Genomic DNA, 27,358 nt, shown 5'->3' with positions numbered 1-27,358 from the left:
CCTCGTCGTCGCGTGGAGATCCGCGGCCGGATCCCCACCTCCTCGATGCTTGGTGGAGCAGACGCGCGTGGGATGGGCGACGGCGGCGGCGGCCCTCCTCCCGTCGGCTGTCCCCTGGCGGACCGGTCGGCGCGGGTGGGTTGGGCGGCGCTGTGGTCTCCCTCTTCTCGTCGGCTTCCCGCAGCACTCCGGCAGGGGTTGGTGGTGGGCGGCGGCCAGACCCTCGGTATGCGCCATGCCATCCACCCCCGCCTCTCGTTGGTGCGTGGAGGCGATCTCGGGCATCTTCCGCGACACGAGGGCGCCCAAGGCAGCAGCCTTGGGTTTGACGGAGGAGGTGGCCTCTTCTTCGCCGGAGAGGGTCGGCCTGCGGTTGGTGGTGGTGGATTTTTGATCTATCATCGCCATCCGGCTGTGAGATGGAGGTGCATGGAAGCCGGCGATGGTGTCGCCGGTGGAGGGTTGGGTTGGCCAGCTCGGGATGGACGCCGACGTGGGGGTCCAGCCTGAATAAAGGCGGCGGTCCTAGGGCCTCTCTTGCGTGAAGAGGAGGACCTACCGGAGGCCTGGACTCGTGATCTGGCCGGAGGGTTGAGTTCCGGAAGGCTCCGCCGGCGAATGTAACAGTGCTTTGCCTGGAGTTTGCTGGATCGGAGGTATTCGGTCGTGCGCACCCATGCGTTTATTCCGACCGTTTGGTTCTGGAGGGAGCGGCGCGAAGCTCTTTTTCTGTGTTGACATCAAGTGACTATGGATCCATGACGAAAGTCGAAAGAAGAGAATTTCATGAAGGCCGGAGGGGAGGACTAGCTAAGGGAGGTTCAAGTCTCCGCGCTGTTGAGGGGCTTGCTTGGTGTCCGGGCTTCACAGCAGCGGTATGAAAGTGGGGGCGACAACACATGTGAAGCGCAGAGTCCTACCTTTCAGGGTGAAAACCCAAGGTCTGGCCTTAACTGGTTGTGCCTGGCAGTGACCTTGGTGGAGGCATTGTTTTGAGAGTGGGGACTATCTTCAGGGTAAAAACCTAAGATCTTTGATCGGGCGACGACGGTGTTGGAGCACTGTTCCCTTCTTGGAGGCGTCGTTTTTTGGAGAGTCTGCAATTCAGGTGTTGTCATGGTGGTGGATGTATTGCTGTTGTTAGGTCCGTGATACTGTAGCGGGACTTTTGTTTCTTAGTTTTCTTTTCCTTTTTTTGGCTGTGTGCATCCGTAGTGCCATTAGGGTGGTGCGTTGTTGCAGAGGCTGGGTGTAATTGGTATCTCTCGATATTAATATATTCCCTTTATCGAAAAAAAAACATGCGTTCGTCAAGTTTCACGAAAAACCAATATTTTGTGTGGTCTATATAAAAAAGAGAAAATTTATCTTGTAAAAAGCATTATTTTTAGCACTGAATTTTGTCATTTTTACACACGTCACATGATAAGTCGATTTTTTATGAAATGAATTTGTGAGCACGTAGCACGTGAAGATGTAAGTGCGAACTTTTAGTTTCATTTTTAAAAAAAAATAAAATGTATGTAAGATGCATTTCGAGATATAGGGAGCATATGCACCCATGTTCCAAAACACCGCTCCCAATCAGCTGTCCTAATTTTTACACTTTGCATATATACTATATCATAAACAAATATTGTTGGGAGCACTATTACTCTTGCTTACAACCCATCTTGGACATTTGTATTATGTACACCGCAACCTTTTGTATTCATACTAGTTCTTGTTTGCAAGAAGTCGGCGACGGAGCTCCCCAAGAGCCATAATGGGGTATAAGTTGCGGTAGTTGGCGTAGTTGAAGTACAAGGAGGAATTAAAGCATCCAATATGTTCCTGATATAATAGTAGAAGGAAACAATGAAGTAAAGGGAACTTAAATTGTAATTATTTGTTATATCATTGAATCTGGTTGAACTATATAAATTAAACAAGTATGAAATTATAAGATTATGCATGTTAAATTTCAATGTAATTGCACATTTCACGAATGATTGAATGCAAACACCATCTAGAATTTGTTAGTCATGCTGTTTTGTTGCTTCCACATAAGGTGCTTAAAATTTTAGCAAGTGTCTTTTTGTGTTGTTCTTATCATCCAAATAATCATATTTAGAATAATGTAGATGTTTATTTGAGAAGCTATAAGGTAAAGCAATATTTACCTGTTGAGGAAATTCTCCTGTTTCAAGCTGCATGTTGATCAATTGTCTTGCTGCACCATATATAGGTAGAGGACCCCGTTCAACCTATTTAGAATACCCATATATTAAATTTTAGTACTATATAGTGTGTCAGATTTATAATTATGGCATCTTAAGAGAAAAGCTTCATCTAATTCAAATTTAATACACTATCAAGCAAAAAATAACAAACCTGCCGAGCATAAATTAAAGCCAACATTGCAAATGAAGTGTTCACAGCATTCGGATTACCACTATCAACATACTCCTGTTCAAAATATTATTAGAAAACATAATAAAATATGTACTCTCAAAAAAAATATGAAATGAACTTCAACTTACAATGTTGGCAAACAATATTTGACAACAATATTGCAAAATATTGATTTAAATTCAGTTTCATGGATGAAGTAACATAAAGTATATATGAAGAATAATCATATTTACTGATATCATGAATATTATAGGTATTTCGCTTAACAAAATACAAGATATATTGATAAATAGATATTCAAATCTTGTCTGTACAGATATATGTACAATTTGATGGATTTTCCGCACATACATACATTTGATATACATATCAGAAATATAATCCGATCTTTCGTTTCACCGACATAATTTTTTGTTATCCACCCAATGAATCCTTCTATGTTATAACAATGTTTCCTATTCCGCACATTATTATTTTTGAACTGCTTAACTTTGTATCATATTCTATTATGTATTCCATGAAGTATGAAAAAAGACTATATGAATAAGCTATATGTATGTTAATATACTTCATAATTAAAGAAAACTAGAGTAATCATGCTTCATTTCCTTTTCAATGTACATCAAACATATTTAATAAAATCATTTTTGTATAATAATTATTGTTAGTCGTTTGAATGAGGCAAAAGACAGGTCTGATAGCCAAGCTTTAGCGCATAGGCCTCATAGGGGGTATCTGTGGACCTTTATTTTTAAATATAGTGGAACCCTTACTATGTGGAATCAGTCTATGTTGAAGGTGGTTGTGTTCAAGAAATATATGAGGAACACATGAGTTATTTATGTTGAGAGGGAGTTGAAATGTGTATTTTCTACCGTCATATATTGATCTTTGTTTTATTCATCAATGTATCTTCACCGACTAAATCTTATCCATCTCTCTATAATGTTTTACTTCCTACGATTCGTATTACTTATCGCTAGTATGGATGTATCTAGAACTAAAATATGTCTAGATACATCTATACTAGAGAGAATTGATACAGATTGGAGGGAGTACATTGGTTCCCATAACTCATTTGTTTTTGTCTATGTGGTGTTGAATGAGCCTGGTCTCTTATGGTATAGTATATATACTTTCATATTGCAATATGTATCCATATGGATCTTCTCAGGGCCATATGTGTGATTGTGAGTTTGTCAAGATATAGTTCTTGACGACATGAAAGAACTCTAGTTGTTGGGTTTCAGATGAAATAAACTATGGTTTGCTTTTGTTCTAGTGGTGTAGTTCTCTGGTATTGATGTGAGAAAGGCAATTGCATGTTACTTAAGGTTTATCGGCAAAGAGAAGATTATTGTGAATTATGGAGGAATGAAAAGGTGATAAGAAGTAGGTTACCATTTTTTAATTAATAGCATAAGAGAGTGGGGGATTCAATAGAATATGACACATTTAGGTTTTATTACCTGAAGTGCCTCAACTGGGAATTTTAACAGTGGCAATATATTGTTCAGGTACATTGAGGTATACCAAGCGGGGATTAAGAGATGCATTAACTAGCATTGGTTTGCACCGTGTTAGAAAGCACACTACAACCAATTCATTATTTATCCTCGTAGGTTTGGACTTTGCTTGGACAAAATGGATATAAACCACCAGCTATACGTGTAGTCATAAATAAGAACTAATTAGGAATTACTACTTATGAAAATTGGTTGATGAATTTTGGGCATAATTCCTCTTCTCTCAAAAAGGAGACATTTCTTACCCCAGTTTCACTTGAAAGAAAGCTTTCACCCCATCCACCTGTACTTTGTTGCTTTGATAACAAAAAGTTGCATGCTTTCCTGATGGCATAACTATTATCATAAGTTCTTCCAGCAGCAACTAATCCCCGTACCGCAAACATGGTTCCATAAGTGAAACAGATAGCCCAAGAGCCATACCTATAAGATAAAAAGATAAAGGATAGTTGCAAATTCCAAATTAGGTGTTTAAATTATTGTCCCAAACAAATTACATACCATGAACCATCATTGTTTTGTTTCTTCTCAATAAATAAAGCAGCATCTTGAATGCACTTTTCTATCTCTCTTGTTCGATATTTTGGATATGTCTCTTTGAAAAGTATAAGAGCATCAAGCACCGAGGATGTGCATTCAACAGAACTACAAAATAGTTCATGTTCCATGAGTTAGCTCAAATAAGAACGATTTGTCTCTCTTAAGAACATTCAACAGAACTACAAAATATTTCATGTCCATGTGTATATATAAGAAATATACTTGTCAAGTAAGAAGGATTTGGCTCTCTTACGGGTAGTCATTGACAATGTTTCGAAAACTCTCAGATGGGTTGAGAACCTAGAATGCAAAAACAAAAACTTATTGTCATGGTGGAGAAGGGTGTTTGGGAATACAATGTACATAGTGAATAAGTTAGAAGTTCATGGATCGAAAATAGAATAACATATATAATAACAACACCTCAAATAATCACTATTTGTTTCTAAATTTTGCATGTAAAAATAAGTTTGCAGTTATCCTCTTTTTGTTCTACAAGGTCATGTTTCCGTTGTGGCTTAACTACGATTATGATGAACTCCTCTAAAGCAATAAACTGATTGACCTTATATCACTTATTTGGGAATGTCTATGCACAAATGAGCCACCCAAATTCAAATCCTCACAAACACTAATTTAGGTTCTTATTTTTAAAGTAAAGCATTGTGTTTACCTCTCCTAGGATGGTCATTTAAAAAGCAAAAGCCTATAAACCGGTAAATCATTTTCATATTTAAATACGTCAAACTAATAAAGTGAATGGTTTACCTCCAACCAGGAGAATGTCCGTTGACGTTCGTAGGTCGAAAAGCTGCCATCCTTATTCTTCAAAAAGAATAAAAATTTGAAAAGAGAACCCTTTATTAGTTGGAAATAGCAAGCTATTCTACACATAGTGCCGAAATAAATGATTTTACTCTAACTTGTTAATTTCTATAGTATTGATTACAATGATTTATTATAGTTAGTTACCAACAATATGAACTATTGCGGCTGTCTTTAGATAGATTAAATAGCTAGACATGTTGACATTTTGAGCTCATATATATCTACAAATTTTTCTCATAATACTTTATGATGTCTATACTAATTTATTGCTATTGAGTTAACTTAAAGATTCATACCATGAAAGACAAGATGCAGTCGATGGCATCATATAACCTGTGTTCTTCAATATGGTCTCCGACAAGATTAGGTGAAATCTTCGATAACAGTAGCAATGCCTAGATGAAATGTTATTAAACCATTAGCATATAATTTGCAGTGGGTAATCAGTTCAATGTATGGTACAAATAATATATATAGCTAGGTAAATTAACTTATGCACCATGGAGCCGGGCACCATACCCAATACTCTTACGATACATTTATAATTGTACATACTCGAGGTATGTAGACCTTTTATAAATCTAATAGCCATAAACCATGTACATATACCTTGGGTATGAACTTTGTTTTGCATGTATACCTAGGGTATGTATAGAATTTGGGGTACGGTGCCTATATATCTAGGTAAATAGATTATATATATACACACACACATATTTGCATATATAGTATAATATATAAGTATATATATAAACTGTTTCTTTGCAATCGTACGTGATTTTTACATCACGTAGTTTATTTCTTATTTTGGAGGTCGAGAAGAACATAAGAAAAAATATACACAGTGCATTTTTTGTATTATTTATGTAACATACAAAAAATAGAACATAAAATACGTATTTGTTGTGTTTTTACACCCTAATGGCTCATACAATATGTTTCTTAGCTCTACTTTTTGTTATTGTTGTTGTGGTTCAATATGAACGTAACAATTACTATACAAAACATAAATTTTTGTAACTATAAACATGTTGGATGCAAAATAATGTTTCTACATCTTGTGTGTTGGATAACGTTATCAAATTTTAGGACCCAATGAATAATGTACTTAACTAACCTTAACAGCTTCGGCGGTACAATCAGATACGGACCAACCATTGTCTACACTTGAAAGAGTCCAAGAACCTTTTGATCTATGGCGATAATAACTTTCATAATTTGGAGGGTTGCTTAGAACCTACAAGTATAAGAAAGACATATTAGCATGTTAAAAACGGAATATATTGTAGACTTGTTATGGAACCTTTTATATAGCTCAAAAATAGCAAACCTGTGATTTTTTCAAGAACTCATGAGCTTTTTGTAGAGTTGGGCCAAACAATTCAATAAGATCGGTGGAGTAATAGGCGTGAATTATGAATGCTATCTCCCAGCTATGACAACCATCATACACCTGATTTTCATATGCAACTTGAGTCCATCATGGTTTTAATTTGAAAAAAAACTTGCTAAATGTTTACAAAAGTATTTTTATAGTATGAGAATGGGAATTACATAGACATATATATATCCATATATTATCCATCTTTAAAAACTACAATCAAAAGCGGGAGAATGATGCTTTCATTTCTTGTATAATAACTGATCAAGATGATAAAAATGTTCAAGTTAGTTTGGGATAGAAGAAAGTCCAATTCTCATCCTTGAACTCTTGGAGAAGTTCACTTTTCGTCCTAAAAGTTATATTTAGTTTATAATTGACCTTGAACTTTCGAAATAGTTCACTTCTCATCCCTTTTGGTTGACTTGAAAAAATCGCTAACATGAAAAGAAGAAACATGCAAGCAACCGAACTGGTTTTGAACCGGACCAAGCCCAAGCCAGGTGAGATGTCAAACCCAACATCTTAAATGCAAAAAATTAGAAACCCTTGCATCCCGGAACCAGTCTCACCCTCGATTTCTCTCATTACCGATCTTATTGAGGCGTCGCGCCATGAAGGTCCGCTTGCTTTGCATATCACTATCATTATGCCTATCTTTTCATGAACCGTTGCCTTTGACCTTTTCTTGCAAACCGTGGCAAATATTTATCTGGCTCAACCGGGATAAGGACTAAATGTGAATGATTCTGAGAGTTCAGGGTTTATTTTGAACCAAACTGAAGTTCTAGGACCAAAAGTGAAATTTCACTACAATTCAAGGACTAAAGGTGGCCTTTCTTCTTTGGGATATCAACTTTCTAGCTAATCAAACTAGGAATACAATTTTTGAGCACAAATTGATAGTTGTTGGACATTGGAATCATTAAGTCGCGCATATTGGACGAGTCCATAATTAGAGACCAAAATAAATTCCTCTAAACCTACTGGTCTTCACACTTTATTTAACGAAAAAGTGTTATTCATTGAACAAGTTAGAAGCTAGGAAACTTTGACACATATTTGACCATTTGAGCTACATAAAATTTAACTTAGTACATACTTGTGCCTTCATTCCATCTTCTGACAACCACAAATAATCGAAAAATCTTGGAAGATGTTGTTTGAATGCATCAGAGTTTGGGTCTTCTATCCAACAACAAATCATATTCAATGCCTGAAATCAAAAATTTAATTTATAACTAAATGTAAATTTTAGTAAAATAAAATGCAACTTAAAGTACAAATTATTAACCTTATTAATAGGACAAATGTTAACATATTTAGTTTCTTCATCATCATAATGTACATGCTTCATGATGTTAATCAAAGCCCTCTCTCTTAGCTTGTTGACTGGCCAACAATTCAAAATTGGCTCCACAAACTTGTTTAAGAAACTAAATACATGGTTTTGCATCTGTGAACGTGGATATAGAAGGTCCTCCTGTAAAGAAATGTGAACCAAATAAGCATTACAAAATTTTGATATATCTTTGTACGGATTTACCAAGTCAATGTGGCATTATTCTATAGTAAGTTTTTGGTGACAAATTGAAATCAGGTCAATCTTGACAAAAACCCGAGTTTAAAGAAACATAAATAAGAATGTACATCAGAACCCCTCTTGATGCTGGTAGGTGGGTGACACCATTGTACAGTGGCACAAAAAAATAATGATTCGTTTAAGGTCCAATTCTATCTACAAAAAAGTTGTATTAGTGTAAAGTTGACTCAGTTTTATCATCATTTAAATCGGATATTATGCACCATTATAATGAGATTATTTCTCTAGACCTTCCATGAATCACTGCTAATTTTATAGATGTGCAAATATCTTTTGTTATATTTTTGTAGATATGGGCACAATATTGATGAGATCTAAGAAAATCAAGGAAGAACTAAGAGCTAGAAGTTTTCCCAAGTCAACCAGCCCTCAAGAGCAATCAAAAAAAGACTTAATGACCTACAGTACGACACAGGCCTCGTTGTACCCTCCGCCATACCAATTTTTGGTGGCTCCGTACTATATGGAGTACATTTTGTGATGGCAACTTAGTCATTGGAGCTATAGAGCACGACAAAAACACAAGTCTGTGTACAGAAGCCACCATCTCCATTCTCCATCGCCAAATATATGACACCGCCATCAACACTATCGCCGCTCCATCTCCATACCCATCTATTAGTAATATTAATTCCTTCCCAGTTGACGACATATTAAGATGATTTTCTATTTATCTATAAAAGGTTTTTAGTATAATGTTTATGATTATTGATCTAATCGTGTGTGGGTTGTCCTCACGGGCCGAGCCTACGGCCTAGCCTCATAGCAGTATGTGCATTTAATTGTTATGGTATTGTTTGTGTAATTGAGTAATTTATATCGATCTATTTGTGTCTAGTGTTTGTCTCAACCCTATGATGTGTTAATGGTAAAAGGTGAGAGTGGAGATGAACTGGAGAGGTACACACAAACCTCGGTGATAGTTGGTTATTAGGCTAGTTGGAAAGTGGCTCTTCAAGAATCAACAATGATGTCATAGTTGTTAATATTTTGATATGTAATACTATGCAATAAAGAGCCGTATGCATCGATTGATGTAAAGGCTGGGGCTTCCCCATTTTGAAAAAATACATGTGGAAGCCCCACGCAAGTTGGTGGAGTCATAGTCTGACAACATAATACGTATTGCATACGGCAGCAATCAATGTTGTTACTAGGAAGCATTGCCTATATGTGTCATGAATCTCTATTTATATTTTGTAACACATATTTCCGTTTCATTTTATCGGAAGAAGCTCGGTGAACACATGTATAGGTGAGCACGTATTTATTGCATGACACGTGTCTAACGTCATTTGCTTTGTCGTTTGCTGCATGTGGTTCTAAAAAAGTAGTGTTAAAAAATGAAGTCCGGCGGCACCGCCATTTCTTACCGCCAGTCCGGCGGCACCGCCCGGGAGAGCATGTCGGCCTACAGCCTGCCTACGAGCATCCGTGCCACGGGCCCGTTGCCCCGCCCATTTCTAATTATTGCCTGGGCACGCTCTAGTCTTACAGGGTGCTCCCTTCTCGTAGTCGTCGGATCGTGATCGAGTGGCTCAGACGAAGCAACGCAAGCGAGGAAAAAAAGACGACTACCTCTTCCCCGTTCCCCTGTTGAAAGTCAACTTCGTCCTCAACCCTTCTTCTCTTCATCCGCGCCCACTTCTTCTCAACCCCTCGTCAATCCCCCACTAGATCGACCTCAACGGCGGCGAGCGGACCGCCGTGAAGCTGTGGGGCGTTCCTCCTGGTAGGTGGGAGCCCTGTAACAACCTCGCCGTCGCGGACGTGTGGATCGACGCGTCCGACGCGGGCCATGTAATTCGACGCATTCGAGTTGGGCTGGATGAGCTTGAACGCATCGGCGAGAGGGCATCGGCGGCGTCTTGTTGCGTCCAGACCGCGGCGTACTTCTGTTCCTTTTTTGGAGATCGTGAGTGCTTCAATCTTGAGCTTTTCCCCATCCGATTTTTGCTTTTCCGCGTTGGTAATTTAGGATCGTGCCCGTTTGATTTTAGTTGCTTAGGGATTGATTCGCGTTTGATTCTAGTTGCGGAGACACAACCCCAGCTAAACTAGTGTTGTAGCAGGTTTACTCGCAGCAGTTCGTGGCTCTACATCGTTGCCATTCAGTATGGATGAGCTAGTGGTGGTCAATACTATAGGATGTATATTTACGAGCGCAGATACGGTGGTGGACTGGTGGTCATGAAGGTTCAGTTCTTAATGGTGTGTGTCTCTGTTGTAGCATGTAATATTTTTTGCCGGTTGAATGCTGGCAGATATTCCCGGTTCAGCTGCTTGAACCTCTCCTTTTTACCTGACCAACTTGGGCATTAGATGGAAGTGTTCAGCAATTCGTGGAAACTCTGAAATTTGTAGCGGTAGATGTATTTTTTTTCTTTTTCTACATCTAGGATCTTGATTAGTAGGTTTCCCCAGGATATTGGATGTAACAAATAGTAGCTTCCTCCAGATCTGGCTGTAACAAATAGTAGGTTTTCCCAAAGAATGATACTGTCCTTGGGGTGTTTAATCTCCTGTCTCGGTGTCATTAACAGAAGCCAGATGTCATGTACTTCTTCAAAGTAAAACTGTGAGCATACTTGCATCAATCACATTCAGCTACTTGAAAGAATCAAACATAAAGCAGAGTAAGGTCATCTAGACATATAGGTGGGTGCAATATATCATCTTGTATTTAACGGCAGGATGATTAGGATTGTATTTACACATCCAGTGCTCACGATGATATGATTTGAGGCTGGTAGTGATATAATAATATGTACATATGGTGTGGTAAACTAGGAACACTGCAATTATATGTGCATATGATTTGGCCGCACTCCATTATCATTATTATTTTTGAAGCTTCCAATTCTGTCCTCTATGAAACGCTACTGCATTTTCCTGCCCTTCTCCGTTGTTTCTTCTCACTGGTGAGAAATTCTGCATGGGCTGTGTTGCGTTGCAGGGTCACCTTCTCGAGGATCAACAAGAGGAAATCAACAGAGGACTTATCTGGCGTGCCATACAACATGATGTTGCTCAACTGCCTCCTATCGGCATGTTAACTAGCCAGCTACCGATACTTGAGCTTCACGATCTTGCACTCTACTAGCACTAGAACTACTCGCAGAAACCCAGCCAGGGCTTGACTGGTTCTTCGTCCATGCCATTCATGTTTGTTCTTAACTACCACGTTGAGTCTTGTTTGATACTAGTTTGCTGAGGGGCAGTTTGGTCATAGTCTCATAGATGTGTTAATCCCTTGAAATTTAACTTGGCTGTAATAGTTCTCTGATAATGTATTATTCATGTTAAGTTAGTACTAATTTTCAGAAATCGAGCAAGTTAAACGTCTTGCTCTCTTAATGATATATTTAGTGCACCTGATGAACCAAGTAGGTCCACTGTTTCAGACTAATATATTTGAAGCAATCTGCTGCTTGCAACTATAGTAGTTTTCGTCAAAGGGTTGTATTGTAGCCAGTGTAGTCCTATTTCATCCAGTTTTAACTTGGTCATTTATGTTCTTAATAACATTTGCATTCTTGTAAGTCTTTAGAAATATGCTTATCTCGTTTCCTTGCCCAGTTAATCTTCTTTATATATTTGAGCTAGCTTCGTATGCCTTACACTATACTTTCCATGCCTTGCTCCTTTTTATGTACTGCCATGAGTTTTCTGGCATAGAAGAGCTTTCTGGCCTAGCACTTGCTGGTCTTTGCATTATGTGTTCTCTAGTGATGCTCCCCATCTTGTTTCGTGTCTAAAATAAATCTCTTGTGTACTACTTTTGAGATAATTTTATAGAGCTATTGCCAGATAGTATTTTCAGTATTGTAGCAAGTGGCACTAAACAACGGATCGTGGAGCTTTAAAATACGAATGTTATTACACAGCTATAACACTTTTTTGTGTGTTTTGGGCATGGTTCAGGTGCTTTTGATCAATTCCTTATTATAACCTATGAGTCTTATCTCTCAACCTACAACTGACTGCAAGTGTCCTGTAGGTGTGTTGGACATATTAAAATATAGGAAGCTAATAGAGGAGGAAAGAAGCGATTTGATTACCAAGCAGCATGGTCCTTTGGGTTGTGGTAAGCTATTCTCGCATCTTGAATTTATATTTATAAAGTTAATGTTGCATAGTTTTTGATTGGTGATATTTGTTTTGGGTAATTTGACTGATGATCCATGATGAACTGAACTTAGTTGTATTTGATTCTTGCATGTAGTTTTAGCAGTACTAGAGCTATTTTTGTATTTTGTTACACCCATGAGCTGTACAACAACTGTATAGGATGTAGTTCTCCCAACTAGCATTTAATTGTTCACATTGATCTGATGCAGCAATAACATGTTTTTTTTATGTATTTTTAGTTGTGCTCGAGCTGTTTTTGTACATCCGTAGACCATAGCCTATATGATTATGATTTTGTATACGATGTTAAATTCTGAATGTTTAAATCGGCATGGTCTGATGCATGGTTTGAACGGTTGGATGTAGTATTAGAGCATTAGTTACATGTATGATCTACATGATCTTTTGTATAATGTACAGTTTCAATGCTCAAATCTGTATAGTCTCGAAATAAAACTTATGCCTGCTGTAAGTTATTGTGTTAGCATGTACTTTTTATTTAGTAGATGTGTGTTTGTTACATGCACGAGTTTTTCTTTGTACATGATCATGTGTGCAGGATGTATTTTCTTCCCATGGGTTGAACCATTCACTGCGGGTATTGTTACATGTAGTTTTTAGCTTTAAACTGCAATGGTTGCACAGCCATAATGTAGTTGTTCATATACCGCCATGCATTTTTCCCATGTAATGCATTTGCTAGTATTTTTTCACGCAAGCAATCTAGATGTGGTTTTGCAATTATCGACTGCCATGTGCTTTTTTCCAATATGTACTTTCATTGTAAAACGTAATGATTTATTATCTGTTTTTCTTTATTTTCATTTTTTTCTCATTCACTTATTTCCTCAGACACTAGATCCAACGTATTTTATTTCCCTGCAGTTTCTTCAATGCAAGATCGACACAAGGATGTAACAGCAGTGATATTTTACATCGTCTACCAGGGGCGGAGCGGCGAGAGGTCTAGAGAAGCGTTGCTTTTGTAAATCACCTAGAACAAAATTTTCATCTATGGGAGTAAAAAGCAGGCGAGGTACCTGTGATTTTTTTGGCTTTTGCCAACCCATGTACGTTGATTAGTGATTACACTATTTCTCTGTGATGAACTAGCAACGGACCTGCCGTTGCATCTTTTTCACCTCACGAAAAAGCGGTTGTCTGGGCGGGCTTGTGGAAACAATAAAGAATGGGGACATGGGGGACTAGGGGACCACAACTTTCCTTTTCTGGTAAGGCGCGGTAACGGACATCATTTTCTTTCTAATTTGGGGAGGGGCACCGTGGAAGACTACCCAGTGCCTGGGCACTGTGTAGCCACGTCCTTCCCAAAATCGACCGCCGCACAACGCCTTCCCCAAAATCTGCTCGATTGCGCATGGCCGGAGGGCACGGGACCTGGTTCAATTGAATCGCGCCCAAGCTAGCTGATGCGACCTGGTTCAATTTCGTACAGGTGAAGTGACGCTCCGGGGATCGAGAACGGGCAGCACATCTAGGCCAGATTCGGTAGGGATTGAACATCAGGGACCATCATGGAGGTAGAGGTAGGGGCGTAGGGCCACGCGGAGGAGCTCGACGTAGGGGAGCCTAGCTAGCACCTGGTCGTCTCAGCGGAGGCCGACGCGGAGCAGCTGCAGAGGAGCTCGAGGTAGGGGGAGGCCACCATGCTAGTTGGGGTGGCGCTCGAGGTAGGGGCGGCGCGATTGCATTCAGCTCTCGTGGACACGCTTTGCTAGCTACTGAGTACTGGCCGCGAGTTGAATTGACTGAGCGAGCTCCTTCACATGTGTCTTCGTGCTCTCTCTCCTTCCCCAATGAACCCAAAAGGCAATTTGCAAGATTTTTATACAATACGGATCTGGAAGAGAGTCCGCTAACCGCTAACCGTCGCTGCATCGCGGGGTGAGGAGGGGATATTAGAGCTTATTCCTATTTATTCCTATGCCCCGTATAATGCTTGCATTTCACCCCGTATCGAAAAATTGCTAATGGAAGAGCCATTCCGTCTAGCAGATCCCGTATTTCGTCCCATATTTTCAAAAATTAAAACCCCGGGAAGTTGCGCACGCGGTATGCGAGGTCGACGGGCGCACTCGGGTGCGGGCGGCCTCCATGGTCGGGGAGGAGGGCGCGTGGGAGGAAGGGGCCGAGGCGACGACGCGGCTTGAGGAGGAGAGACGCAGCTGACGCCCCAGGTCCTTGCTCTCCATCTCCTATCGGTTTATCGCCGAGGCGCAACAGTAGTTAGGACTTGACGGGGAGGGCCGCGCTGCCAGCCAGCCGCACGCAGAGCGGGCGGTGAGGTGCTACACCGAAGAGAAACGAGCGAGCGGACGGGAACGATTTTATGCCGACGCGCGAGGTGTGGCTGGGCAGCGGCGGCTTGTATCGAGGAAGACGATTTGCAGAGCTCTCCATGGCAGCCTTCGTGTGAAGAAAGCCGAGGGGCCTGTGGAGGAAGACGACGGGAAGAGATGTGAGGAAGATAAGATGGATGAGAACGTGGGTGGGGCCACTTTGCCTGTCTCGTTCTGTTCAATAGCTATGGCCGCGTGTCTAACCCGGAGGATGGCAGCGCTCACGGCCGTTTGGTCGCCGTGAAACAGAGAGAATCTCAATGTTGATCTAACGATGGCTAGACTATGCTCACGTATCTCCTGGTCACTAAATTTATTTTATCTTTGTTATCCCATTTGCGTGTGCACAACTATAGGTGAAATCTTGATCCTGGCCTATTTCCATCTGTTGATAAAACCCATGAAGTAAAAAATTGGTCCGATAAAACAAGTAATTATACAAAGTTCTCAAAGGCTCATTTGTAATGATCTTACATCAAGCAATTACTTCCAAAGTATTCAATAAGCCTAGGTCAATAGGAAAATAAATAAATTGTACTACATACGTAAGCTGGAATGAAGGTATCAACCTTTTTTTTGTGCTGTTGTTGGGGAAGAAAATTTTGATACCCTAGTGAGATCATTAGAGATTATGTTATTTTGTTTACTTACTATTTTAGTTTATATATTCTTATTCATTCATTTTTTATTTTGAAAATCTAAAAATATTAGTTTCTATTTTGTTCTTATTTTACTTATCTAATCTTAACTAAAATCAGAAAACAATTAAGTAGTATGGCTGCAAAGAAACTTTGGGAGTTTGCTACTCCCAATGATAATTATCTTTGTACACCCATCACTCAACACAATGTCACAGTGGAGAACTATAAAATTAAACATAAAATCTTGATAGGTCAACAACATCAGTTTGGTAGCTCATCTTATAAGGCTGCAAGGTATGCACTTAAATATTTTCATTGTTGTATGAGATCCGATGCGCATAAAGAATGTTGACCCTGATGCGGTGAAGCTACGCTGATTTCCTTTCTCAATTAGAGGGAAATAGAAAAAACAATGGTTGCTAGCATTTCCATGAGGCACTATAACTTCTTGGGAAAAATAATTGCAACATATTCATTACTAAGTTTTTGTCACCTGTGAACACTATGTCACTACGGTAAATTTTCAAACGTTTTAGACATGAATATCGTTGGCCACTAGCGGTTGCATGGGAAAATATAAAGAATGCTCTAAGGAACTACCCTGACCATGGAATGGGAGAATCATTAATTATACACTTGTTTTATGATGCTATGAATCCAATGTCGAAATCTATGCTCGACATTGCACTAGGAGGAATATTCATGGGAAAATAAATTTATAAAGATAAGAAGATCACGAATAATATGCATGATAACAATACCTAACAGCATGTGAAAAAATCCTCCTAAAAAGTTCGACTCTATCACCGAGGAATAATGGAGAACTTAATGCAACGGAATATGAGCTTGTGGTTATGATAAAAGGTAAAGAGGAAACTAAAATTAATGCCATCACCGATGCCAACCTTGAAGGATTAAACTTTAACCCGGCATGGAGGATCCAAAACTATGGCTCGTGTTTTCAGAAACCGACATACCGGATCGTAACCCTACAGTTGCTCCAAAGAACTACAACAATAATATTGGAGAAAATAGGAACCGCGGGTCACTATAGGACTTTCTTAAAATTCAATGTAAGCTCAAACTAAGCAAAAGAATACTCTTACTAAAATAACCGAGAATCATTGATCTTGTTATTGTAGATATGACAAAATATTCCAAATCACCTATTATACTTTGTAGACAATTTGTAACAACTATGAAAGCTTTGTTTAATCAACACAAAGTGAATTCATGGTTTGAATTACCATCACAAGATCCAATTATTGTTCATTTCACCAGAAGAAAGTCCACACCAACGAAATCAGTAAACGGTTTTAGGCAAACACTTTGGGATGGGAGTTCCTTTACCAAAGAAAAGTTGTTCAACATTGCGGCCGAGCTAAAAAAAACCCACAATAGAAGAGAAGCTGATTGACTACTAATTAGAATTCATGATGTGTGGAAGCTTGATTTTCTTTTCTCTTATGCTGGTTTTTTCTTGTATCCAATTTTACTGATCCACGAAGTGTAAAACCGCGAATGTTAAAAAATCTGAAGTAAAAAATGGTTGTGTGTATAATAATGGCCATGGTATATTCCCCGTTACGAGAAAAAACTCCATAAATCTTCACTAAGACTACATTATGAATTAACAAATGCATACAAAATATGGAAATATAGAAACCCGCTGACAAACCTTGGCACAAGAATCACGAGCCTCTTCCCAATTAATCTGCTCATACGGTATACTATAGAGGTCCTCACGGAGTGATAATATTGTTGGAGTTAGGGGCCCAACAAATTTCTTCCCATAAAGGTAAGCCATTGATATGTACACCAACCGGGTAAAACACCAAAATCGACCTGCATATGAAGGAATATTTCACAATGATATACAAAATAAAGAGTTCATACTAAAACATGATCAAAGAGTACATATTATGTAATAAATTAATTGGTGATGGTCCTATGTTGATCGTTTTAAACAAGTACCTGGGTGAATTGGAAGAAAATCTGGTACCAACCACAATTCAGGTATTATTGGATGATTTCCAGACCAATCATATACTCCAATTATCTGGGATGACACACAAGTGTTTCTTACATTAATCTTAGCTTAGACATGGAATGATAGTAAAGAAAATTAGCATATTGTTATCACATTATTGCTAAGTAACAAGGATCGAGTATCATATGATGTGTTTCTTTTTCACGTACCGAGAGCCATACTTTTCCCCACTGTGGCATTGCTGTTGCACTTCCATGAGATAAAATCCAATGTTTCGCTTTATTCAAAGCATCCCGATCACCATCTAGCTTTTCACCAAGAAGCACTAATGATGCATAATTTGTACATGATCCAAACATGGTACTTGGGCCTAGAACTTGTTTCCCCCATCCTCCATCCTCGTTCTGCCCATAATAGAGATGACATAAGGAAAAGGTAAAACGTTCACACCAGCAACGCACAACTATATGGTATAGTCTATTCCATGCATGCCTGTTGATTGTAAATGTAGCGGCATATCTCTCGACGATGTTCCAACGATAGTACAGTGTTAAGTGATCCTGTAACATATAATGAAAATATCTGCAAGATAAATAAAATATATGATTATTTACAAACATAAATATAAAGCGAAAATAAATCCCCACGATAATCAAAATACCAAAACCATATAAATATGAGTCATAAGTAACGTGCAAGACAATTCTCTATGCATGTAATTGTTCGAGTCTCTTCAAATTTCTGAATGCTAATGGTCCCACATATCAGCTAGGTCTACTGCTCCCTTGGATGACTCATAGGGGGTATTGAGCGTCCGAGCGGAATCAGCTGATGCTTCTACAAACGGTAGTACAACTTGGAAGATGGTTTATGGTGGATTTGGCAACATGGGTGTGCGGCACCAATGGGGCACAATGGAAGTGCAAACACAATTTCTCGGTTGTCGTGAGTAAAAGCACCGACTCATCCGCATGGAACAGGGGCTGCTGCCTGGTAAGTAATACCTCCGTTTTAAGGAATAAGGCGTCCTCATTTTACGAGCTTTTTATTTGATCAAGAATTACTTTAAATAGATAAGGATTATTTGTATGAAATTAATATCATTAAAAAGTGCTTTTTTCAATATGTATCCAGCGATACTAATTACATATAATATAATCAAGATTTTGTTGTTTAATTTTTATGGTCAAAGTTCGTCTTGGAATACGCGTGCGTCTTATTTCTTGAAACGGAGGTAGTAGTAACTAAGTACGCCTCTCCCATTTTTTTGCTTCATTTTTAAATTTTTTTTCAGTTTTTAATTTTCTGTCTTTCTTGTTCTCCTTTAATCTTCCTTTCTTTCTTCATTTTTTCGCTATTTTTGTTTCTTTATCATTTTTTATTTCATGATTTTTTTGCTACTTTTATTTTTCATTTGTACTCGGTGAAACAATTTTTAAAATTTGAACTTTTTTAAATGCATGCATATTTTTAAAACTGAACTTTTTTCTATAAAAACATTAAAAATTCCTTGAAAAATTCCTAACTACGCATTATTTAAGTCATGAAATTTTAGAATCTGAAACTTTTTGCCAGGTGAACAACTTTTTAAATCTGAACATTTTTCAAATAATGAATAGTTTTCAAAAGATGAATATTTTTCTATATCATGAATATTTTCAAAGTCTGAATGTTTTGTAAAAATCATGAAGTTTTTACACGTTGTCATTTTAAAGAAGGCAACTTGCGATAAAATAAAGGATTTAAAAATAAAGAGAAAAGCAAAAAAGAAAGTATACATAAAGAAAATAAATAAATGCATGTGCTCGTGGGCTGTTCTTGTCGTGGAAGGATTCTGCTTCGTGCATGGACCTGCGTGTTGGGCCAGGAACGACATGAGCAGCGTGAGAAAGGTGAGTGACTTAAGTCTTCCGACATCTAGCCCCATGAAAGCGCAGGAGGCGCCACTATTTTGATATGAAGTTAGGCTTTGTCGACAAATCCATGGCGCCTGATCCCGGATACTGAGAAATTGTCGCCAATTCTCCTGACGCTACTGGTCACTAGTCGATGTAGTCATGCGAGGGCGCAAACAGTCAATATAAGCGTAAAAGTTTTTGTTTGAAGTTCTGTAGAACATATTTTGTTTTAGATTTCAGATAGAACACTCGACAAAATTTTGGGGTGAGCATATGAAACACATCATCAACTGGCTAGGATATGGGTAGAGACAAGAGAGCCTCGAGGTTAGTATCCCATGGCAGCCACGCCGTGGCGTGCATCCACGGCATGTATTAAACATACTACTTTATCCATCTCAGTTTAACAGACGCGCACATAGTTTAAGGATTGCTTTGATCATTATTTTGGTCAATAAAATATAAGATATATGTCACAAAAATTATATCATTAGAAAACCTTTTTTACATACGAATCTAATGATATAGATTTTGTAGATATAAATTTTAAATTCCATTAACCAAATCAATAGTTAAAATTTATCTTACACTGTGTGCTTGTCTGTTAAATCGAGACGGAGGGAATACTCCTTATTTGACTGTAAGAGCATCTCCACTCGTGCCCCCGACGAGGCCCCCGAGCGACGTTTTTTCCATCCGGACGGCGAAATTCGGCCCAGTCGCGCCCCCGGTTCCTCGTTTTCGTCCGGATTTGGCCCTTCATCCATCCGGCGAGCCCACGCCATCCCCGGCCCCCCGGGGCGCGCTCGGGGACTCCGGACGAAAGATTTTGGCGCGAAACGTCGTGTGGACCCACGTAGTCGGCGACTGGAAAACCAAATCCTGTCGATTTTCCCTCCAATTTGCTTGCATATCCCCATTCCCTCCAATTTGCTTGCATATCCCCATTCTCTCCCGCCGAAATTCCCCAATCTCCTCGTCTTCCAGCTCCAGTTCCCGGCGGCGTCTTCTCGTCCACCACCACTCTCCTCCTCGTCCTCTCGTCCACCAAAATGCCGCCGAAGGCGCCGGCGAGGAAGATGCGGGCGAAGAAGACGAAGCCGCCGGGCATGTCGAACGCCGAGTGGGCGGCGGACGAGAAACGGCGCGAGGTGGAAACAAGCGGCAGGGCGGAGAGGGTGAAAAAAGCCGCCGCCAAGAGGGCGGCGGCGGCGGCCCAGGACGAACAAGCGAGGATGATCAGCATGGCCATGGGCGGCGGCAGCATGTTCCCCGGCCAATGGCCGACGCAAGGTACAACCGGTTCCCCGTCGTCCTTCTCCCCTTCGCCGTACTCGCCGTCGCCGACTGCCGTGTTCCAAGAGGGCGCCACGTCCAACCGTCCAGGTCCACGCCGTCGCCGCCCGAGCTTGACGTCGGCGGCGGCGGCCGCCCGAGGACACCTCGCCGGCCATGCGACGAGGGTCGCCGCGTTCGGTGCGATGGCGGCGCCGCACGACCAGGAGATCCACGCGATCAGCCCCTCCGGCACCGCCGCCGCCGCTGCGAGCCCGGGGTTTTTCATGGCCGCCGCCGCTGCGTGCCCGGGGTTCTTCACGCAAGAGGAGCAGAGGGCGACGGCCGCTGTGGCGGCGCGCAACGAGCATCGGGAGGATGTTGCCGACGGAAGCCAAGCCGTCGAAGAAGAAGACGAGGAAGAAGAAGAGCCAACACAAGCCGCCGCCAACCTGTCGAAGGGGAAGAAGAAGAGGAAGAAGGACTCGCCGCCTGCCGAACCGCGTATCAAATGGACGCCGAAAGAAGAGGAGTGCCTCGCCGAAGCTTGGAAGACCGTGTCCACGAACGGCATAATCGGGGCCAATCAGTCGTTCGACACATATTGGCTTCGAGTGAAGCAGGCGTACGAGGAGCGCAAACTCGTCGATCCCTACTTCAACAAGACGAACATGAACGTGTACCGGGGAGACAAGGCAACGGCCACCCATTGGGGGATCATGCAGACGGCGTGCAGCAAATGGCACGGCATACAAGAGGAGTGCGACAAACGGCCGATCAGCGGCCACGACTTGGAGCAAAAGGTATGCTCCGTCGACCCTGCATCACCGAGGTACATCGTCGTTAGCTGACCCGTATCGCCGTGCTCTTTTTTCCCCAGCTGCGCCGAGCTTTGGACATGTACACGGACGACACCGGCCTGCAGTTCAAGTTCCTCAACGTCTACGCCCGCCTCGAGAACTGCGAGAAGTGGAAGGAAGTCCGCACGACCCTCTCGAAGAGCAAGACCGAGCAGTACAACCCCGACGCTCCGGCGGCAAGCGCGACGGAAGGGCGCCCTGAACTCGGCCAGAAGAAGCTCAAAGAGCTCAAAAAGACGGGCAATCCCGCCGACAGGATGCAGGCGTCGATCGACAAGTGCTGGGCCGACTTGAGGTCGCACGCCGACGGGAGGAACGACAAGTTCGACGGCAGGTGGCGGGAGATGCTCGCCAACCAAGGCGTCCGGATCGCCCTGCTGAAGACGACGGCGGCGGCGAAGAAGAGGAACACAGACTTGGCGTTCCTCATGGGCGGCGGCGACATGGAACTGATGGACGAGGAGACGAGGAATTGGTACCAGGGCCACCGCAGCGACATCCTCCGAGCCACTCCGGCCAGTCCTTCGTCGTCTCCGCCGGCTCCTACCTCGTCGGCCTCACCATCTACCTCGTCGACTGCGGCTGCTTCGACGTCCACTGCCGCTGCTTCATCGTCGGCCGCCGCAGCCGCTTCGGCCACGACGTGTGAGGAAACTGGTCCGTCGGACACCGCCGTGCCGGCCGGGACTGCCGACGAGCCTGTCTCCGTGTAATTTCCCTCCGATCGCCGATCTGTGGCTGATCCTTTTGCTTCTTTTGCCGATCAACTGGCCGTACTTGTAGTGCGCGACGGCGATTTGTTTGAATTTAAACTCTATCCGCCGAACTCCGGGTGGACGACTGGAAATACGGTACTCCCCACGACTTATTTTCGTCCAATCCGGCAGTTGTTTCGTCCGGATTTGTGCGTGGGGAGCGCCAACGAGTGGGGATGCTCTAACCTCCGTTACAACGCTGGCGTTAAGACCTAGGCGCTAGGATCATTTTTCTGGGAGATTGGCAGTTGAGCATTTCCAGTGATCCGATCGAATCTTCAATGGAACTAGTCAAATAGGCCTCTGTCAGACCAGTTTGGCACGGTCCAGGGTAATTGCGTCCGTACAAAGAGTTGAAGCGCTGACCAGGCGTACCAGCGGATTATTCGTGTCATTAGACGGCGCACCAATGCATGGCCCATTAATTCCTCTCCTGCTTGCCTGTTGATCTCCGCTCCCCATTTCTCATGTATGCTGCTGATCGCTGTTGTGATCTTCTCTGCGATGTCGTCCCGCGGGGCCATCCTTCATTCCCCGTTGTTCAACAAGATATCCTACTACTGCTTGTTTTATGGGTTTGGCGTGATCGTTGGGTTGGGATTTGTCTATTCAAACTTCTCACACCAAGTTTAATAGTGGAGCTAGCTGTTAGCTATAAAGATTTGACATGTCAGCTATAGCTAGCCCTATAACCAATATCTATAATAGTTAGCTACGAACATGTACTACTCTACTAATATGTGATCCACATTTCACTCACACAACAGCTAGGAGAGCACGTGCTAGAACTAGATCTTGCATGAGACCCGACTCTTTTTCTCCCATCTTCAACTAAATAAAAATATATACTATTTCAATTCTTATAGCATGCTTACATCACTCTATTGTACTTTCTCTCATCCTCCTCGAAATAGGCTTTCGCCCCGCTTTATAAATAAAGCCGCAACGGCCGAACCGATACAAGGTGGAGAGGAGAACCTCTTACAAAGCAGATCACAGATAAAACAAAAAAAGAACACAGAAAACCTAAACTTGCCACCGGAGATAGATGCACGAAACCAAGTCGAGTCGGAACTCCACAACGACGCCCCCAAGAGGGTAACGACGCAGCGCGCCGCCGCCGTCGAGACCGTGAGGTCTAAGGCTTTCACCCGGAGCCCTACCACGGGCCGGATACCCACAACAACGCCCCCAAGAGGGTAACGACACCCGTAGGACATCGCCGCTGTTGGCGCCGAGGCGCTGAGTTTTCACCCGGAAGCATCCGCACACCGCACCCGAAACTAAGCCGCCCCTGTCCCCAAGGCAGGCTCCCGAAACATGATCTGGGAGTTGCCAAAGCCGAAGCGCCGCCAACACCAGGATCCCCCATCGTCTGCTCCTCGCCATCCCCATGACCGAAGAGAAAGACCACCACCACCGCCACGTTGCCCGCCGTAGAGCCACCCGCGCAGTCCACCTTCCGAGGCCGCCGCCCCGGCATCCCCACGAACTCGAGCCCATGGCTTGATCATCACAGCGCAACACGAAACGGGCAGGGTATGACAGCACCATAGCATGCAACCGTCAAAGCAAGTGGCAACCTAGGGGAGGGGATCCACCCACCGCCACAAGAGGAGCACGCTGTCCGGACGCAGTAGCATGGCCGAGGAGGCCTAGATCAGGCCCGGCCGCCTGCCAGGCCACGATCAAGCCCCTTAGCCAAGCCACCGCGCTGCTGCGCCTAGGCTGCCGCCGCCATCCAGCTGCAGCTTCATGCCGGACCTACCCAAGCCACCACCGAGCCGCCATGTGCTAGCCATAAGCCATGAACGGCGCCGCCGCAACCTCACTCCTCGCAAGACGGCCCGGCCGAGACCGCGCACCACCGCAAAGAAGCACCCCTGCCACGACGCCCGAGGACATAGCCGCGCCGTTACTGACGCCACCACGCCGCCGGTCAAGCCGGTCCATTTGTCGGCATCTCCAAACTCGCCACCGAACAGCAGCCAGAGCAACGCCTCCACCTTCTCGGACGTAGGAGGAACCTCGCGGGTCGCGCTGCCAAGGGCCGCCGGAACCGAGCCCACCTGGCCCAGATCCAGAACCAGCAGTGGTGCAGCATGGGAGGGGCTCCGCCGGCGATGCGTTGGCCACATCCAGACCCTCCTGGTCCAGGACGAGGCCCTTCCGGCCCAGATCGGGGCCCGCCTGGGCCCAACCTGAGCTGCGCCGCCACCAGCATCTCCCCTCCGCCGCTGCCTACCGCCGCTGCCCTCCGCCACACGCCGCGTACGCCCGCCCCTCCGCCACAAGTCGCCGTCGACCCGCCGTACCGCCGCCGCTGGACCGAGCTCAAAGAGCCCCTAGGAGCACCGCCGCCGTCCGCTACTGCCTCGCGCAGAGACGCCACGCGCGCGGGTAAGGGAGGTCCCGCCGCCGCCAGCACCGCGCGGGCTTTGCCCGGCGGCCCTCGCCGGCGGCGGCGGAGGAGGAGGGAGCAGGGGGTGTGGAGACGAGAGGGGCTAGGGTTCGCCCGGTCGTCGCCCGCGGGGGACGACCCGAGCGAATCGTTTTTTCGTTCAACCGTCATTGTACTTTCTCTCATACCATCTATTGGGTTGAGATTTCTGTATTGGAACTCCTCACACGGTTGTGAAAGTTTTTATTTCCTATTGTGGGTTACACTTCAATTTGTACTTCCAAAACTTTGTACACAAATAAAATCTAAAGTTAATGTGAACAGACTAAATATTTTCAAAAGAAAAGGCAATCCAAATGCGCTGCAAAATCTCATGCTTGTTTCTAAAGAGCACATACCCTTCATCAGTGGAAGGTGTGTTGCGTGTGTACCTATAATTTGTTTGGAGTTTATCAAAAAGATTACCTACACCTGTTTTTGATTTTTTTGCACCACTAATATTTTGTATACCGCACAATCACCATCCCGTGCTTCTTAAAATCCCCGGTGAGCATACAATCATGCGATTTTTTTGAACTCCTCAAACAATCACCGCGTAATCGCCGGTGAGCCCCGCACAATAGACCTCGGTCGTCAGATCTGCTAAAAATCCAACGGCCATGGTTCACTCACTCACCGAATTGGCATTGGCACTCGCCGTGTGCTGTCCTACTTTCTGTTGATTTGGACAATCGATTGAATATACAAATAATATGTATAACTTGAAAAATTGGTAATATTAGTTCCGTAAACAAGATATCTGCAGATTCGCAAAAATGCGAAGAATACAGTGGAACAATTATTTTTAAAGTATGCAGAACTTACATCACAGAGCAACCAATTGTAATTATTTTTGACAGCTAGTTCTTTCTTTTTGAAATTTTTGTAACAATTACTCTGTATCAGATGTACAAATGTTGTTATAACGATGTAGATGTGATCTTCATCCCGTGGATCTGCAACCTCGAAATTCCTTTTTTAATAGCGCTATAGTTACATGTAGACACTGGACTACGATGTTTGGCTCTGCACAACAATGGCCCCAACACCATCGCAAGGTTACATTTAGGGAAATTTTATTTTATTAATTTAGGCTCTGTTCACCATGAATAATGCGGGTCTCAAGAATATATTTCAGAGTCGTAATTATGCTCCACAAAAATATTATTGATTTTGACTGACATTCCTATATTACTAATCGTAGATTTTTTTCAAACCCTAAGATCGTAGACCACCTTTTTTTTCCAGGTAAACAAATTCCTATTGGGAAGTATTGCTATAAAATTTATGGATGGCTACCTATGTGAATTCTATATGCTTACACCACCAAATCTTTGATTTTACAACCAACAATACCGTGTGTATGTATGAAATAAACAACTAATACAAGTACATCTTCCTGGTTTAATGTTATAATATATATTAATGTATCAGGTGTATATAGTAACACAAAAAAATATGGGATTTCACAACCAAAAAGTACGGTGCCAATGTTAGAAATATCAAGCATCTATCCATATTTCAATGCACAATAATTTTCTTAACAAAATACTTACAATAATAGGCATGATGAACATAATTCCGCTGTAATCACCGGGCCAATGTCCATCATCTGCTTGTAAAGTGGAATATTGATATAGAGCTCTTTTCAAAGAAGTAGTGATAAATTCTTCGGTGATTTCTGTAATATTTTCAGGCTTCGGTGTTGGAATATTCGGCAGAGGGTTTAGTTTTGCGTACTGCAGTAAATAATAAGCACCATGAGGATCAAGTAGTAGATATAAGATGATGTTCCAAAATTGTTAGACATACATGTTTTTCAAGATTTCAATTTGACTAGCGATTGAAAAACCTATACATATAATTAGATGCAAAAACGTAAATCATCCAGCGATATGAAATTCAATTAACCCATGTATTAGAGAACATGTATATATTTTCATCAGTTAAGATAAACTTTGCAGATCATGTGTGTTTCGTATTTTTCTTTGATGAGAGTAAACAAATTATGATAAACTTTGGACATCACCCTCCATGTAAGAATCGATCTAATGGCGGGTGTAATGTTTAAATCTTAAATATTAAAGCGTCCTTTATAGGGAAAATGTAAGAATCAATCTAATGGCACGGGACTAGTCTGATAGAATTTTCCTTCTTCTATATCAGATTATCCACCATTCTATTTTCTATTTATAATTCGATAAAAAAATTACGTTTTCCACCATTCTATTTTCTATTTTCTTTGAAGAGGAGAACGACCATGAGGTCGAGAGGGACTAGGCGACACTCCTTCTGTCTCTAGAAATAAAACGAAACTTGTGTTCCTTGGTGGAAAACGTAATTTTTTTTATCGAATTATACAGATTCCAAAGCAAATGTTAGATGATGCAGCAAATTGCAGTCGGTTATGCCAAAGCGAGAAACAATGTGATCTAGCTGGTACTGTGGTACATTTGACGTATATATATATACCTGCAGCCGGAGGAGGAGGTCCTGGGACGCCTTTCTCTGGAAGCGGTGCTTGGTGAAGTCCTCGCGCAGCCTCTCGACCTCGGCGCGCTCCTCGGGCGTGCCAGCGTCGGGGTCGAACTCCCACACCTGCCGGCCAAGGAAGCCGTTCTTCGACTGCAGCCACGGTCCCCGGCCCTCACCGGTCGTCAGCTTCCACATGGTGGTCGGTGAACGCCCAGATGAACTCAACTATGAGGTACTAGCTAGTGAAGCGTGTGTGGCGCA

General features: G+C 42.5%; 1 protein-coding gene and 1 long non-coding RNA gene across 2 annotated transcripts; one reads left to right on the top strand and one right to left on the bottom strand.

Annotated features, from left to right (window-relative positions):
* Window positions 1–1,532: 1,532 nt before the first annotated feature.
* LOC127317241 (achilleol B synthase) lies at window positions 1,533–27,358 on the bottom strand. Its single transcript, XM_051347765.2, has 18 exons — window positions 27,095–27,358; window positions 26,179–26,361; window positions 17,887–17,976; window positions 17,604–17,798; window positions 17,379–17,463; window positions 17,083–17,249; window positions 7,964–8,152; window positions 7,772–7,885; window positions 6,619–6,741; window positions 6,406–6,525; window positions 5,585–5,683; window positions 5,229–5,285; window positions 4,714–4,760; window positions 4,422–4,565; window positions 4,166–4,343; window positions 2,374–2,448; window positions 2,163–2,246; window positions 1,533–1,833 (listed from the first exon to the last, which is right to left on the bottom strand). Exons 1-18 carry the CDS (start codon window positions 27,290–27,292, stop codon window positions 1,717–1,719), a joined length of 2,265 nt encoding a protein of 754 aa, XP_051203725.1. The 5' UTR covers window positions 27,293–27,358; the 3' UTR covers window positions 1,533–1,716.
* LOC127317242 (uncharacterized) lies at window positions 12,054–13,476 on the top strand. The gene is made up of 2 exons (XR_007861001.2): window positions 12,054–12,359; window positions 13,289–13,476. It is a non-coding gene; the product is annotated as an uncharacterized lncRNA (long non-coding RNA).

Source organism: Lolium perenne, chromosome 7 (genome assembly GCF_019359855.2).
Source record: "Lolium perenne isolate Kyuss_39 chromosome 7, Kyuss_2.0, whole genome shotgun sequence".
NCBI classification, from domain to species: Eukaryota; Viridiplantae; Streptophyta; class Magnoliopsida; order Poales; family Poaceae; genus Lolium; species Lolium perenne.
This window is presented reverse-complemented; position numbering and strand designations above follow the sequence as displayed.

What these genes read in the sequence shown, in the direction of transcription:
- LOC127317241 (XM_051347765.2), bottom strand. Translation starts at nt 27,292, where the DNA reads ATGTGGAAGCTGACGACCGGTGAGGGCCGGGGACCGTGGCTGCAGTCG. An exon ending in CTCGTGATTCTTGTGCCAAG is followed by an intron (nt 8,153 to 17,082) that starts GTTTGTCAGCGG and finishes ATTTCTTTACAG; the next exon opens with GAGGACCTTCTATATCCACG. An exon ending in CAAAACAATGATGGTTCATG is followed by an intron (nt 4,344 to 4,421) that starts GTATGTAATTTG and finishes TTTATCTTATAG; the next exon opens with GTATGGCTCTTGGGCTATCT.